The sequence below is a fragment of the Botryllus schlosseri genome, chromosome 10 (assembly GCF_051294905.1).
Source record: "Botryllus schlosseri isolate E-star chromosome 10, Bs_hap1, whole genome shotgun sequence".
NCBI lineage: Eukaryota > Metazoa > Chordata > Ascidiacea > Stolidobranchia > Styelidae > Botryllus > Botryllus schlosseri.
The window spans coordinates 11,965,604-11,979,271 of NC_137245.1; the positions used below are offsets into that span (position 1 = coordinate 11,965,604).

Below are 13,668 nucleotides of genomic sequence, written 5' to 3' on the forward strand. Positions count from 1 at the left end.
ATCCAAAGCATCAGTCTGAAGAACTAAGAATAGCAGCCTCGGAAATTCGGTCTCGGTACAGCATAGGAGATTTTGGCCTTGAAACTGGAGACTGTAACACGACACATATGGCTTTATTACTGTCTATAGGTCTGCTGCGAAATCGCCTTTGAAAAATATATTACCGAATATATACGTGGATGAAAGCCGTAAACTTAGTACACTGTTACATGACATCATCGAGAAGTAGCCTCTGCCTCATGGCCCTTTTCGGTATGGTACACTGTCAAAATTAATGCGAACAGACCGAATTTTGCGTAAAATTTACTGAGGAATAGGCTGATCAAGTGATCAGCTGTTAGCCGCCATCGAAAACGAAATAGCTATCGCGCTTGACAGGGCGTTGTAAGCAAATGGCTTGAAGGCAACAATTTCACGGTGAAATTGAGATCGGAGAATATAATATCAAAGTAAATATTTGAATGCAAATGAGAATGATATCATCATCTCGTCACCTATCTCAGTATGGAACACAGTTAACGTTACCACAGATACACCGGCTTTTGCGTGAAATCCGCAATGCGTTGTAGGCTAAAGTGTCAGATCAGAGCGCATCTCTACCATATTCGACCTTGATAACGAAATTACTGCCCTAATCATTGAGTGTCAACCTTGAGACTTGGCACAGCGTTCGATACTAAAATCAAAACACACCGTGCAAAAGCTCATGACAGATCTAGGTAAGGAGCATCGTTAAAATCAATAGAGACCAATGCCGGCTTTGCGTAAAATCTGTTAGCGATAAATGACGAGTCAGCTCTCACTCGACTTAGGAAGCGAAATTACCACTAACAAAGTTTAGTGACAAACTTAAAACTTGGTACAGCGTTCGATACTAACATTAAGACTTACCGTGCCAAATGTCATAACCTATCTCAGTATTGAACATCGTCAAAATCAAAGGATACCAATACCGGCTTTTGAGTAAAATCTGTTTGCGATACATGACGGATCAGCACACACTCAACTTCGGAAACGGAATTACTACCCTAAACTTTAAGTAGAAACCCTGAAACTTGAGGCAATGTTAAATAACACCATCACGACATGACACACCAAGTTTCAAGAGTTTTCATGGTGTGAAACACCATCAAAATCAACCTATACCAGCAAAGGTCGACTAAACGCATATGACGGTAACCGAGTTCAGATATAGATACGATTGTTACATCACACCTTAGGGGCACAGACCTATTGTGCCCCGGTTGCTCGGTAATTTTATGAATAGGAGAGAGTAAATCCCCGTTTCTTTATTGTGCGCGGCTTTGAGAGAATAGACAGTGAAAGCTTGTTATGAGCGCTACCGGGGCATGCCCCGGCTAGGCATTCGCAAAGCGAAAACACAGAAGAGAATTCGATTTTCGCAGAGACTTCGCTATACATGGGCATTTACAAGCGAAAGGACAAGAAGAATATGATTTTCGCCGTGATTTCGGTATATATAGATTGTTGTGCGTCTATAAATGGTAAAGAATTGTTATTGAACAGAATTTTAGGTGGGGCAATGCCCCAGTTGCCCTATAGGACGAGCCGCCACTGGTCTCTACCTGTCGTATATAGCAGTCGTTACGATATAGCAGTCTTGCAGGTTCTATTGACGGAATGAATCGATCGACTAATGCAATGAACAATTCGTTTATCATTCTAGTTCACCTCAAAGTACGTGTATTCGTTTCTATACCTGTACAGATTTAGATTATGACGTAAATCAAATCATAATTCCATATATCCTGTACCAGGGGTGGCCAGAGGTGTTCTCTGTTCGAGCCGCATTCACTGTTGATCACTAGCATGAATCAGACATGTGAACTCGATTCGAAACTTCAATCGCTCAAATCTCACCCTGTATATCCTCCCTCACTCGCGTAAATTTCCCAGAGGTTACGTAAACAGCAAGGCAAGAAACAATGTGAATACAATACGACCGACACATTGTCAATAAGCGATTAAATCTTTTCGCAAGATGGGGAATCGCATGTGCATTTGGTTAGTTATTAAAAACCCCAATCAAAGGGCCAGAGAACCGCAGTTTGGACACCGCTGTACTAAACCATACTGATAACTTCGCTATTGGCCCATAAACCTGAACGTGCACGTGTTACAAAAATATAGTTACGCAATACTTCTTAAAATGCATCGATCCCCATCTCATCCCAAAAGTCATTCGAACAGTTTGTAGGGCGACAGTTGACGAATCAGGATGCTCGAATATCAAACGTCAAGTCATTTGAAATGTTGGGTTTTGCTGCCCGTCGTCGTCCGGTTGTGCAGAATCATGTGGTAGTACTTTTCTAGCAATAAATGCTCGCAAATGATACAATCCAAACACCGCACAATGTACAATGGGAATCGCGACTACAGCCATACCGACACACAGACCGGTGGACAGTCCGGGGAGCGATTGCCAATCCAGCAAATCACTGTAGTAAACAGACATCACACCAGCCCCGTGAAGGATTAATGTAAATATAATATACACGATGGCATACAGCATTGGGTAAATGAAATGCAGCAATCGAATCGGTATCGCTATAATGAATAGATCAATAAGCATTAACACCGTGTTCATAGCGTGTTGGTGGATGTTGGCAGCTTCTGCATTGTTGCCCTTATGCGAGAGAAAGGACCAATACATGATTGTAACGAGGATGTTAGCTGAAATTACTGCATTGAAAAAGACCCATGACAGGCGGTGAAACCATTGAAGACGATCTGAAAAATACATGAAATTTCACACCATAACATAGAGATATGAATTTCGAGATACGATATCTCACTACAGTCTAGGCCTGTTACACACTTATGAAGGTTGATGGTTGTTCTTAACGCTTGTGGAGAAACTTACCGGTACAACGCAAAATGTGAGTCAGAGACTTGTCTATATGGCTTGTAGCAGGCGGCATATCAGAGCTTAGCAATATGTAAGTCAATGATCACGTGGAAAGGTAAATCGAAATAATTCGAATTCATATATACCGTCCTGGCTATTCGCAGGCAGTATAGTGGGGATCGACGAATTCACTGGTGAAAATGATGACAATATCGAGTCTGCAACATCAGAGATACATATAGCCTACCCCCGCAACATATATTCTAATAACGAAGTAAAGCCACTATGGTATAACGTAAAAATATAATTATAAGTGACTATTCCAACAAGGTGATAGGTCAATCATAGAAAATCTTCTTGTAACTTAAATCAGGGTGGGTGAAAGTGATCGATGGTTTAACTCCAGTGACGCCCAACGTATCCTACCAAAATGACGAATGGCACTAAAAACAGATGCTAGTTGTTGTTTCCTACTTTGGAAAGTCGCAGCAGGGTTGTGACCAAGTCACAAGACTCCGAGTCACAAGTCAATCACACGTTTATAGTTTTGATTCGAGTCAAGTCGAGTTATTTTCAATTCAGCACCGGATCAAGTCCGGGTCCAAGTCAGTGACCATATGATTGAGTCTGAGTCATGGTATTATGACTCGAGTCCGAGTCCAAGTCGTTGTGTTGACTGCTCAATTTCGAGTTAAAGTCTTGTTAAACCCACATTTTATAACTCTGTTCGGTGATATCGAATGGTTCGCATTTATAATATACTAATTTTCCTCAGCTTTAGCAGTTACTGATCGCATTTTCAAGTACCAGTACCAATAGACGAAATCCCGATCGTGTGTTTATTTTACTATTCTTCGAAATTACAATGAAATGTCGGCCTTGGCCGACTGAGTCTCGAGTCATATCACTTGATTGGAGTCATGCGCAATGACTTGAGTCCTAGTCGAGTCAATGCACAGATTGACTCGAGTCGAGTCAAGTCATTTCCATATTTAAGGAAATTGACTCGAGTCATCAGAGAATCGCGACTCGAGTCGAGTCATTACAACCCTGGTCCCAGGATTGTACAAAAGCAGCGTACACTTTAGCATCCTAAATTGTTGAATTGGAGAAGCTCAAAATAAAATTAATAAATATGTTCTGAGTGTACAGAATCTGCTCATTATGCCTGCCAATCAGTTATATAGAAGGTGATCTAGGGTTGTATTTAAACAAAAGTAAACATAAAACAGACATGTTTAAAACATGTTATTCGAACTATGACGTCACTAATCTTTATTTTTGACGTCACATTGGATTAGCATTGACAATTGAAGATATAGGGTACACATGGCTTCTTCGGCGAAAAGAGCGTCCGACCAGTGTCATAAACTGACCAGAATATCTTAAACCAGGACTACATCGTTATGCAACAATTTTACGGTTGGATACGATACCGTACCATTGATCTATATCTACTTGCAATAACTGTCGAACCGACGACGATTTCGAGTGTTCCAGTCACTCCATATCGTATATACGTGGACTTTACTGGATGCAAATCATCCGTAGATTCATATTACATATTTTACGCAAATATTTACGCAATTATGGCATAATTATACTACGCTTACAAAAAACACACTCATGTTTTTTAAATGCATTTGTTTAACACACCGTTTGTTTTAATTGCAGCCCTAATTGTCTCGTTACTGACTATCTTTGTCAAAAGTCCCAGAACCGAAGCGCAAATTGAACTAGCTTCCGCCTCAATAACAATAGATGTGTTAGCATAATCATGATCATGTATACAGTATCCCGACCGATTATGAATCTTGAGAATATTCGTTTGAAATTGCTCCCTCCGTCGATTCTGTATACTTCCAGAGGTTAATGGTTATATACCTTTGAAGAATTTAGTAACCCGCGATCCTTCCGACATCTCCCGATCGCTATTTCGCGTGACCACGCCGTACATTGCGACCCCGAGCGATACTCCGAAATATGCGACCAGCGACCACTCTGCCCAATTCGAGAGAAAGCCATAATAGTTTGGAAATTTCGGCACGTAATAAATAGTGGTATTTATCGTCCATATCAAGGAGTACAGAAACATGAAGATACGGTAGCAGAGAAACGCGATCCTGCATTGGAACCACTGAAAAGATTATTGCAACGTAAAAGCTACCAAAGCAAAAGCGCGATGATTATTTACCTGCGACGTATAGAAAGTCTCTGGATTTGAGTCGGAAAATCCGAATAGTTTCCGTTGAAATTCATACTGACATGAAGTAGCCATGAGTTAATATCCCAAAATATTTCGATGTCGAAATACGTAGTAACGTGTTAATATGACGTGCTCGTAATCACTGATGCGTTTCTAGCTCATATGAATTATGAACACTCGTAAATCGATACTCTTCTGTGTCAGAAATGGGAAGATCACCGTGAAATTGTAGTCGATTACGTATACCCTTAACGCATGCGGAAATGATTATAAAAAAACAAAATATTCATGATTTTACTTGATTATTATTCCCAAGATATGTTAAAATGTTATTAGTTGTAATAAAATCAGCTTGATTTACGACAATTTCGCTAGATTTTTCGCTTGGCAAGAATATCCGGCGCTATACTCTGTATAAAAATTCGCCGAATCTAGCGCTAATTCGTTAACACTGGTTACCATATACGCAAGCGAGAGCGGCCGCTGCACAATGGACATTTGAATATATGGCCCTTGAGCACACGCGACTCTTGTGCACGTGGGTTAAATTTAGGCCTAGGTTTGGGGCTCAAGTAACACTTTCCACAGTATCTCATGCTCAAATGTCGGACAACGACCTAGACTAGAGCATATTATGTCCATTGGAAGAGAGTTCGAAGATACTACTACAGTGACTTTTGAAAAATCTGACATGACGTTATTCTCTGCTCAGATTAGGCAAGATCATCCACAAACAACAAGTAGGACGAACAAGGTATACGTTTTAAGAAGAATACAGAGACGGGTGAATGCGCGCAGAGTTATATTAAATAACTATGGTACAGTAACATGGGTCGGGGGCCAAAATCGAACCAATCTCAACTTCCATTTGATTCGGTGCCCAGGTTTAGTTGACCCAAGAATGACGGTTCGGAAGGGGCTCGTAAATTACATTTATAATCAAAAGCTTTACACTTCTTATACAGTACAGTTACGCAGACACGAAACTTCACCATGGTGTCGCGCGGTGAAATTGTGAGAGGTCATTGAATCCAGCTTGGTACATGGCCCTTAGTCACAGATGAATTTACTGAAAGTTCATTTTAACCATGTATGCGAACGCCAGTGCTCATTTGAGATAATCAAACAGCTCCGTCATTCGAACATTTGAACATGGAACATTCGCTTACGTCTGGGTTAATTAAGTCAATTATATCCGCGACGGAATCAATTAGGCGTACCACTAGATATCCCGAGATATGATTCTTCGATAGCAACTCGTTGGGAAATGCCCATTCAATACCTAGCGCGCTGAGTCGACAGTCACATGGCCTGCGGCATTAGCTATCGGACATTTTTTGAGATCATTTAAAACTCGTTGCATACCATGATTTCGTGAGCTATACATATACATTGATTATACCACTTCCGCAAACATATCAATCGCAACGCTTGCGAGTATGCAGCGTAGGGGTTAGTAATCTGCTACGCATGCGTCGCCTTTGTAATTCTTAGCATATCTACACAGTAGTAGCGAAGGTTGGGAAATAATGACTTTTAATTCTGTTACATATGCTTGCGCTCCCATTCGTTTGTGATAACACTTTAATATACGTATGAATAAATGAAGAGCTTCTTGAAGGTACAGAACTTCAACATACAATTGAATATTATATTCATGTTAAAATGAACCCGAATATTTTCGGCTGACACTCGTCAGGGGTAATCGTCAGAAACTAGTAGAGAACAGGAAAGAAAATTATATATCAACTAACGTATTACAAATATATAAATATAGATCTATAATTACTATTTATTTTGGTTTGCGCATTGCTATAAGTCAGGGGTTCTTAAACTTTTCAGACCGCGACCGAAATCCTAGTTTTATTTCAAGTCGTGACCCAAGCCTCACGCATCGACATGAATGCATTTTTAATGCAGTATGCTAAGTATTTACGGGCAATCGAGCATAGAAGGCGCAGACAACCATTTATACGCAATGCAGTTCTATTAAACACGTTTGCGTCAAATCGGGGGGCATTATTTTCCTCTGCGGGTCACATTTGTACTGCGAGGCTAAGATTGCAAGAACGAGACCATTTGGTGCCGACCATTTCTAAGACATGACATATCCACATTGAAGGTTTTGGCCAACCTGAAACGGTCATTCTGGGCCAAGGTTTTATCGCATTCATCCTGCGTTTTTTAGCACCGCATTTTGGCCGCAGCCGCATGTAGGCCAAAACTTTATGTTTCATGTGTCCCGGCGCTGGCGAAAGGGTGGACTCGAAAGTGTTGGATGTTCATCTAATCTCCTCCTCGCCATATCATACGTGTATAAGCGGTGTCTTAGAACAGCCTAGAAGTGGGCCGTGCTACAAGAAGGCAGCTACGGAATAAAAATAATGAAAACTGGCCTTGTGTAAATACCATGGTAGTGTAAAAACACCATGAATACCACAAACAAACATTTGTGCAGTGTGCACCCTAGATTAATATCCGGTATCCGGCTGCATTAAGCCATACTAGGAATCTTCTGCTCTTTCCACTTGCGAATAAAATTGATTCATTTCTGTAAATTATGCGTATAACATATCGGGTGCGGCAGTTACGGCCACGCTCTTTCCTTCCCTCCACACTGCCCTAGTATCACCCGCGTAAGTTAGACCTTCCACGAGGGAAACCAATGTCAGACAATTCTTATCATGATATTGAACCAATTTCTGTAATACCAATGATCGGCACATTTTCATGATCACGATGTTGTAGTAACGACTTTTCTGCGTGTCTCGCTTATTGGCTACAGTACAGTACAGAAATTTGGTTGTCGCAAGAAATTCAGCAATCGCCTTTGGGCAGTCACAACCCCAAATTTAAGAACCCCTGCTATAAGTAATTCAAGCATTTATTGATCACCTGAGCTCATCACAATGTAACGGGTGTCGGTATATATTGCTTTTAGTAACCCTATTGCGTATGCCGATTCATGTTGCATCCGCAATAGCCAAGAAGCGTCACGAAGTAACCTGATCTAATCCTACTACGAACTACGGTAACAATTATATGACAACCTTACATACAACATCTGAATCCAGCTGATATAGTATTGAACATTTATCGATTGTAACACTCGACTAACGACGCTGTACTCAGTGTACAACTGTACACTCTGTACAGTGTACAGGTACACGCTATATATATGGCTTGGTAATGTGAGACGATACATTGATACAGACATCTGACGAAAATTTCCGTCAACGCTATAGTGAACTACGATATAATTGAAGGAAGCCTGTCAGCGTATCGACAACAATTCGCTACGCCCGAATGGGTCAGATACCATCTCGATCAATCCATCTGCTCTAACTGCTTATATTATACGTGTATTTTAAGATATCAGTCACACTGAATCATAAAAACCGGAAGGAATTCAAGCCGTGCTGATGAAGCGTGAGATCAGTTAGGTGAGACTATATCAAACGTAACGTTTGAAAGCGTGATAGACTTTGTAGCGTGCTTACTCTATCTGGCATATTTTCGATGTGCGAGTCGTCATTCCAGGCGCTTATAGAAATTGATTTTCAAAAGACAGTTTCACGTAGCAGGAAATGGAATTTGAATCGATATGTGTTTTCCAGTAGGAATCTGAACATACTTCGTTAGTGTCCCACGAATACACCGGTCAATGCAGGATTACTATGTGAAATTTCGCTTATGAATTTGGTAGCTGTGTAGAGTACGGGTGTTCGATCCTTTTGTCTATTCACGGTCACGTTTCGAATACTTACATTGCCTATGGCCGCCAGTCATTGCACGGCCGTGAAAGCAACACTTTAGCGTCTCCAAAATATCGTTCAGCGAGTCCCATATCAATGCTAATGAGCACTGCGGTGCTCCGCATCGCATATATCTCTAGTCGTTTTTTTTTGGACGTAGGCTCAGTTGCTTTTTAGTATAATTACATAGTATTTGCATATTACAAATAGAAAACATAGCAGCGAACATCCACGCACACAAAGGCCGAGATTGGTATTGTGAGTCGGGTTGGGCAAAATTGAGCAAAACTGAGTGATTCGATTCTGATTCGATGAGTCACCGAGTCAAGTCGAGTATCCAAGAATCACCCCATGACGTCACATCATGAATGGTGTTTAAATAGGGTTACCATACGTCCTCCTTTAGGAGGATTTGTTCTCCTTTTTCAGGAAATTGAAAATGTCCTCCGATGACGCCTAAATGTCCTCCTTTTTGGCAATTCGTCCTTCTTTACAGCTGTCACAGCTAGGATAATGGACAGAGTTAACTAAAAATAGGCATAAATGACGTGAAATAGGTGATACGGACGTTCGATCGGGAGTCGAAGGAAAGTAATGAGTTTTTGAAAAGTTCTAGTCAATATTATATTTCAGAATAAGCTGTATTCTATTTAAATGAACTAAATAGTATGATTTACTAAAAGTGTCCTCCTTTCCCGATTACAAAATTTAGTAGCCCTATGAAGCTCAGATGTGTGCCCAGAGGTGGTCAAAGTAGTCACCGTCGCTGCTCAAGTAGAAGTAGAAATAACGCCGGATTTTCTACTCAAGTAGAAGTAGGAGTGGTGATTCACAAGTAAGGAAGTAAGTAGGTATTCTACGCTTATTTTTGCCTACAAAACTGAAAACTGTCATGTAGAAGTAGAAGTAGTCTAAAATCATACCTACTTAAAAAGTAGTATGAGTAGGAAAAATCTACTTCAAGTACTTCAAAAAGTAGAAGTACTTCGTTACTGAGCACCTCTGTGTGTACCTTTTATGCGACTACAAAGAATATAAATATATAATGCCAGTTATACATCACATTGCATTGGATTTTTCGACCAGTATACCTATTTCATTGCAGTTTGCGACATTGCTGTGATTGACAACGACTTCAGAGATATGTCATTCACAATAACGTACTTGTTATTGTACTACATGTGATACGTCTAATCGAACTTTACAGCCTTCCACAGGGGGAATTGTATCGGAAATACAATCCTCGTTGAATAATGAACTATTAGTGGCACCAGAGCGTATAAAATTTCAGTACTCGGAATAATTATTTACCGATTTGCCTCGAATCATCAGACTTAATACTACAACTGGCACGTTGAGGATAACTCGAATTGGTAGCGATCGTTTTTGAGTCGTATCAATTCACTGTCAAGTCATGTGATCTGACTATAAAACGCCCTGAACGTCGTATAAACATTGTGATTATCCTTGCAAGCTATAGTGAATACGAAAGTGGCTCACACGCATTATACCTGACTGCTCGAAAGAATGGTTGCCAGTGAACCCGTCCCTCGGTGAACCCGTCCCGTGAACCCGTCCCTCGGTGAACCCGGCCCGCGATGAACTCGGCCCTCGGTGAATTCCGCCCTCGGGAAATTTTGAAATTAAGTGTATTAACAAGTATTAATATGAATTATTAAACTAATAATGTTATCATCAACTGATTTGTCGATTTTGTAAGGAGGTCAGGGCATGCGTAGATCACGCAGTCACGGAGTGATCAGATCACGTGATAACGATTGCGTGGTCGGCTCATTGTTGAATTGACTTGGCGAGGGGCGGACTTGCGACATCCTCGTATCTGTTCATGACATCGCATTGGGTCTTATCGCATTGTATATTGTGTGTGACTTGTTCAGATGAAAAATATATCCCAACGATTGTTATTGCTCACATATCAACCACGCGTGGTCTGCTCGTTATTGCATCTGTAGGTTGAGGTGGGGTGTTGGGGTTGGGTAGGGTAGGGGGGGAGGGAGACATTAGGGTTCGGGGAGTGGGACATTGGGTTCGGGTAGGATACTAGGGTTGGGGGAGGTGGGATATTAGGGTTGGTGGAGGTGGGATATTAGGGTTGCCGGAGGTGGGATATTAGGGTTGAAGGAGGGGGGATATTAGGGTTAGGGTATAAGGGTTGCCGGAGGTGGGATATTAGGGTTGGTGGAGGGGGGATATTAGGGTTGGGGTAGGATATTAGGGTTGCCGGAGGTGGGATATTAGGGTTGGGGGAGGGGGGATATTAAGGTTGGATAGGATATTAGGGTTAGGGTTAGGATATTAGGGTTGCCGGAGATGGGATATTAGGGTTGGGGGAGGGGGGATATTAGGGTTGGGGCAGGATATTAGGGTTGCCGGTGAATACAAAATTTCCCGTGGGCCGGGCTCACCGAGGGCCGGGTTCACCGAGGGACGGGTTCACCGAGGGACGGGTTCACGGGACGGGTTCACCGAGGGACGGGTTCACTGGTAATCGAAAGAATTGCTATAATTTTATTGCAGAGGTTCTCAAGCATTATTATGTGAATATTTTAGATTGTGAAATATTTGATGAGGTCTGCCCTCAATGAGAATGCTGTGTAACGGCAACGATGTGTGACCGCAAGGTGTCGCCAGGCGACCACAGCGCGCCTGTGATGAGCAGGTCTGCAATTCAAATACTCAAGCTGTTGGACGGATTTGGATTAAACAACACAGCTGGGAAACAGTTAGTGTCATCTGGTCTATATTTGCTTGGACCATCGACAGAAGAACTTTAGAGTGCAACTAGCCCAATCACAAGTTGTCCACATGTGTATGGTCGTCGATGATAATGATTTTTCTTTTGGTTTCTATTCCCCTTCTGGTTTCAACTGTCCAACAATATCCGAAACAAAGTCTGACATACAATGCGTATACCATGCGGGTGCCACAAAATTGTGAATAATCGGGCACACCACATTTGCCAATAATCTTATAATCATTACGTATGTTTGTCTCACCCCGCTCTCTTGAGCACATTCTGCTGCCACTGTCACGACAATTCCACTCCCCCAATTTGATGCCAATCTGTGCAAATATCGCCACCCAAATGAAAAATTAGGAGAGCAGAAATATCAAGCATTGGCTTAAAAATATTTTGAAGCGTATGCTAAAAATATACTCAGTATATCGTGAAAGTATACTTAATCCGAAAACTGAAAGCAGTAAGAGTCTAATGCCGGATATCCAATATTGCCGTTGCATTGGTGGAGCCGTTATGTCAAGAATAATCCATATTATGCGCTAAGTAGAGAACCTGAAAATGTTTCTGAATGAGGAGCAACTGGAAATTGCTCGTAGCTGTACCATTGTTTTGTGATTTAGCTTATGGTCATTGGTCAGGTGCGTTTGAGCTGGGGTCAAGTGGGGTAATAGAAGGGATCATGCACCACCAACGCTAAAATATATATGTGCTACGTGCTATCATTGCACAATGCACATGGTCATGTTTAACAAAATCTGCAACGCGATTTATCTCCAGCTCATTATTATTGCTTAGTGTTTAGTCCAAATTTCATATTTGAGAAATGTCTCATCACCCACACCCCATCTATGCCACGAAATATTGCGTTGGGATTGCAAACATTTTGGTTGTTCTTTCCGATACTTTTAATATGACGATAAGGGTGCGCGAATTTTTTTACTATCATCAAGCGGGCGTGTCTAAAAAAAAAGTATGAGAACCACTGCTCTAAAACCGGGGCGGGCAACATACGGCCCGCGGACCGGATCCGGCCAGAGCACATCCTGAATTATAAGAACTTTTGCGGTAATAGCGTAATTGTAAAGTTCAGTAATGTTGGAACACATGTTACAAGTCGCTACTCAACTTTCGCTAGATGTGTTCGGATATTCGTAAGCGCAAACATAAGCAAGGATAGAGGAACACAATGTGACCATATTTACTATATGCCGATTTAATGTTCAGTCAGGCATTTTTGTGATATTCAGCGGTATCCAGTTGCGTTTAAAAGTCTGAAATTGTTTTAGATATCCGGAATCGTATTCTACATCAGCGGGCAATATTTAACTTCGGTGGCTCGACAGCATATTTACAGTTACAGTTATACAATTGAATAGTATATTCATATTGAAATGAACCCGAATATTTTCGGCTGACACTCGTCAGGGGTACTCGTCAGCAACTAGTAGAGAATTGGAAAGAACATTGTATATCAACAATCGTATCACAAAATATGACGTCACCAGCATGAAATTTCTAATGAGAGAGCGTTCAATGTAGCCTACTATTTTTAGGTTGTACATGAACTCCTTCTGTTGACAGAGTTTTGGTTGGTGTATTTTGATAAAAGTCGACTCACGCCTCATCCACATTTTTACAATTCTGCTTACCAATTCTACCTATAAGTCGACCTTTTCATGGCATTTTAATACTTTTTCTGACAAAAGTGGACAAGTTTCCGAATAAGAGGACATTTAGGCGTCCTAAGACAACACTTTCAATTTTATGAAAAAAGAGAAAAAAAGAGGACGTATGGTAGCCTAACCCTAGAGTTACCACGCAAACATTTATCCCTTGTCTTCTCCGTACAAAATCACTTTATGCAACAGCCAAGTATGCTCACAATAGCGATGATAATCACTATATCCATAATGTTGAATTTGCGGATATTCTGCTTATTTCTTTCAGGTAACTGTGGCGGTCTGCTTTCCTCCTACGGTAATAGAAATGATTAATGCCAAGGACGCAGACAAATATGACCTGCTGTCATCGTTGAAGATGGTTCTTTGCGGCGGTGCGCCCATCGCGTCTTTTGCAA

The 13,668-nt window shown here is 41.3% G+C and overlaps 1 protein-coding gene across 1 annotated transcript; it reads right to left on the reverse strand.

The window, feature by feature from the left end:
* Positions 1-1,971: 1,971 nt before the first annotated feature.
* On the reverse strand, positions 1,972-5,309 carry LOC145448500 (protein rolling stone-like). Its single transcript, XM_080326897.1, has 3 exons — positions 5,064-5,309; positions 4,754-5,006; positions 1,972-2,751 (listed from the first exon to the last, which is right to left on the reverse strand). Exons 1-3 carry the CDS (start codon positions 5,145-5,147, stop codon positions 2,258-2,260), a joined length of 831 nt encoding a protein of 276 aa, XP_080183023.1. The 5' UTR covers positions 5,148-5,309; the 3' UTR covers positions 1,972-2,257.
* Between the last annotated feature and the right edge of the window lie 8,359 nt (positions 5,310-13,668).